Source organism: Polypterus senegalus, chromosome 2, assembly GCF_016835505.1.
Source record: "Polypterus senegalus isolate Bchr_013 chromosome 2, ASM1683550v1, whole genome shotgun sequence".
In the NCBI taxonomy this organism is placed as follows: Eukaryota; Metazoa; Chordata; class Cladistia; order Polypteriformes; family Polypteridae; genus Polypterus; species Polypterus senegalus.
Window position 1 is genome coordinate 19,211,365 of NC_053155.1, and position 2,938 is coordinate 19,214,302.

The 2,938-nt window shown below is 40.8% G+C and overlaps 1 protein-coding gene across 1 annotated transcript; it reads left to right on the forward strand.

Moving 5' to 3' along the window:
• Window positions 1-614: 614 nt before the first annotated feature.
• Window positions 615-1,920, forward strand: LOC120524308 (zinc finger BED domain-containing protein 4-like). Its single transcript, XM_039746169.1, has 2 exons — window positions 615-1,021; window positions 1,294-1,920. Exons 1-2 carry the CDS (start codon window positions 615-617, stop codon window positions 1,823-1,825), a joined length of 939 nt encoding a protein of 312 aa, XP_039602103.1. The 3' UTR covers window positions 1,826-1,920.
• Window positions 1,921-2,938: the final 1,018 nt, after the last annotated feature.

Genomic DNA, 2,938 nt, shown 5'->3' on the forward strand with positions numbered 1-2,938 from the left:
TTTGTTGTGCTTGATGACCAGCCCCTTTCTGTTGTTGAGAATGTGGGGTTTCGGCGCTTAATGGAGCATTTGGAGCCTCGTTACGCGCTACCAAACCGAAATTTTATCTCCGAGACAGCCGTTCCAGATAAGTACAAACAAGTGCGCAAGTTCATTTTTGAATGCTTGGATAGCGTTCCCGCTTTAAGCTTGACCTCAGATATTTGGAGCTCAGACGTGTGTCCATTGTCCTTGCTAGGTCTAACAGCACAGTGGATAGACTCAAGTTTTAAGTTGCAAAAAGCAGTTTTGCACGCTAAGCAGCTTCGTGGCTCGCACTCAGGAGAGTGCATCGCTACAGCTATAGAGGAAATGTTAAATGAATGGAAAATTTCAAAAATCAAAGTTCATGTTGTTTTACGAGACAATGGCAGCAACGTAATAAAGGCAATGGATAGACTAGGAGTTCCAAGTTTAGGATGCTTCGGCACACTTTGCAACTTGTGGTGAATGAGGGACTGTTATCGCAACGTAGTATTAGTGATGCAGTGGCTGTCGGAAGAAAAATAGTGGGTCACTTTAAGCACTCTGCACTTGCATATTCACGTTTGGAGAACATTCAAATTGAGCTCAATATGCCACGGCGTCTGGTACAAGATGTGCGAACACGGTGGAATAGCACATATTATATGATGGAGAGCCTCATCGCTCAAAAACGAGCCTTGTGTGCATATTCCGCGGAGCATGACCTGCCAGCCACACTGTGTGCACGTCAGTGGGGGCTACTTGAAAAGATCGTAGCAGCTCTGGCCCCCTTTGAGGAGTTGACAAGGGAGGTAAGCTCCTCATGGTCATCAGCATCTGATGTTATCCCCATCGTCTGCGTCCTTAAGCGCGTTCTGTCTCGACGAAATGAAAGTGACGAGGGAATAAGGACGATGAAGATCACCCTTCTTGAGGCTGTTAACAGACGCTTCAAAGATGTAGAATCTGAGCCACTATATGCAGTTGCAACACTGCTGGATCCAAGATATAAAGACAGGTATGGAATTTTTTTTTTTAATGTGTGTGTTTGTGAGAGAGAGAAAGGGGGGGGGAGAGGGAGAGTGTGTGGTGATAGAGAGAAAGAATGGGATAGAAAGAGAGAAAGAGAGAGTGTGTGTGTGTGTGTGTGTGTGTCAGTGAGAGAGAGCTAAAGACATTTACTCACAAATCCCACACTTGACTGTGAGGAAGTTAAGTTAAATTGTAATATTTCATCAGCCAACAGTATAATAATCTCTTAATATTGTGGTTTGGCTATTATCGTTCCAGATACTTCACAAGTGTAGAAATCTCAAACCAGGCAAAAGCTGCTTTGATCGTAGAGGTGAGAAAGATGGAGGAAGTGTTTAAAAGAAGCACATCAGATTCCTCAGAGCCAGCAGAGGGGACATCTTGTGAATCAGCTGCTGTGGAACCAGCAAGCAAGACTCCACGGATGGAAACTGCAAGCCACAGCAGACTTGAAAGTATTTTTGATGAAATCCTAAAGGAAAGCTCTGTAGAGCCTGCTCCTCAGTTAACCACCTCAAGTGCATGTATTGAAGTGCAAACCTACCTCAGTGAGCCAACTATTCAGCGCTCAGACAATCCACTGTTGTACTGGCAAGTCAACCAGCCTAGATTACCCACTCTGGTTTGTACAGCAGCTAAATTTCTTTGTGCACCTTCAACAAGTGTGGAGAGCGAGAGGCTCTTCAGTACAGCCTCCATCATTATTGATGAAAGGAGAAGCAGGCTGACAGCTGAGAAGGCTGAAATGCTGATCTTTCTAAAGAAAAACCTACCCCTTATGTTAAAGTGAAGCAAGAAAAGAGTTCCACAAGTTCAGTAAGACATCCCACTGTAGGTGTATATTTATGTTAACCATTAAGTAAGGGTCATATTCTAGATTTTTTTTAAAGTATATATTTTATGTTGCATTATTTTAAATTGCAGTTCCTGTGTTGGTTTGGCATTAAAAAGCACTTTGAATTTCATTATTAATGTTTCTTTAGATACTAAACTTTTATGTCATCTTATGTTTTATTTTCGTATACAGTTGCTCTTGTCTTTTTGGATTTTTGGATGGTGCTGGTCCGTCAAATGCTGCTAAAACTGAGGACATTTAAATAAAAAGAAGCGGTTACTAAACCATGTTCTCTTTGCAATGTTTCTTCCTTATTATATCACAGTTATGATTTCTGTATTTGTGTTGAGGTATATAAAATGTATCTGGACATTTTTTTGAAAGCATTAATTTTTGTTTTCTGTTTAAAAAAAGACTCAATGACTGTTTCGGATTTGTGACGTATCGGCAGATATCCAAATTCACAATATCGGTATCAGTATCGGACATAAAAAAGTGGTATCGTGCCATGTCTACTTGGAACCTCGGCTGAGGTGGTACTAAAAAAAGGACCAGGTACCAGGTACTGTTCCCAGTGGAAAGCCCCGCAAAAGTGAGCTGTACTGAACCGTGTCGTGCCGTACTATGCAGTGGAAAAGCAGCTCATGCAAACTCCATGGAGGGAGTACATGGGAGACAATTTTTGGTCACCTTATAGCATGGCAGCGGCACTATCATTATACCTCTGTGCCATCCATTTAATTAAACTAACTTGTAAATTGCAGTTACCTTTATTGATGATTGTCAGAATTATAGTATTTATTTTAAGATATGTTTTTTCAAACTTATTACATATTTGTTTTTTCATTCACAGGTTTACAGAAACCAATATGTCTTCATTGAATGAAACCAATTATTCAGTAAAAGAGTTCCTAATCACTGGATTTCTTCGGTTCAGAGATCAAGAAAGCAGGAGAATTCTGTTTGGAGTCTTCCTTACTGTCTACATTTTCATTCTTTTGGGGAACATTCTCTTAATCCTAATTTTTGTATCTGACAGAGCCCTTCACACCCCAATGTACATATTAG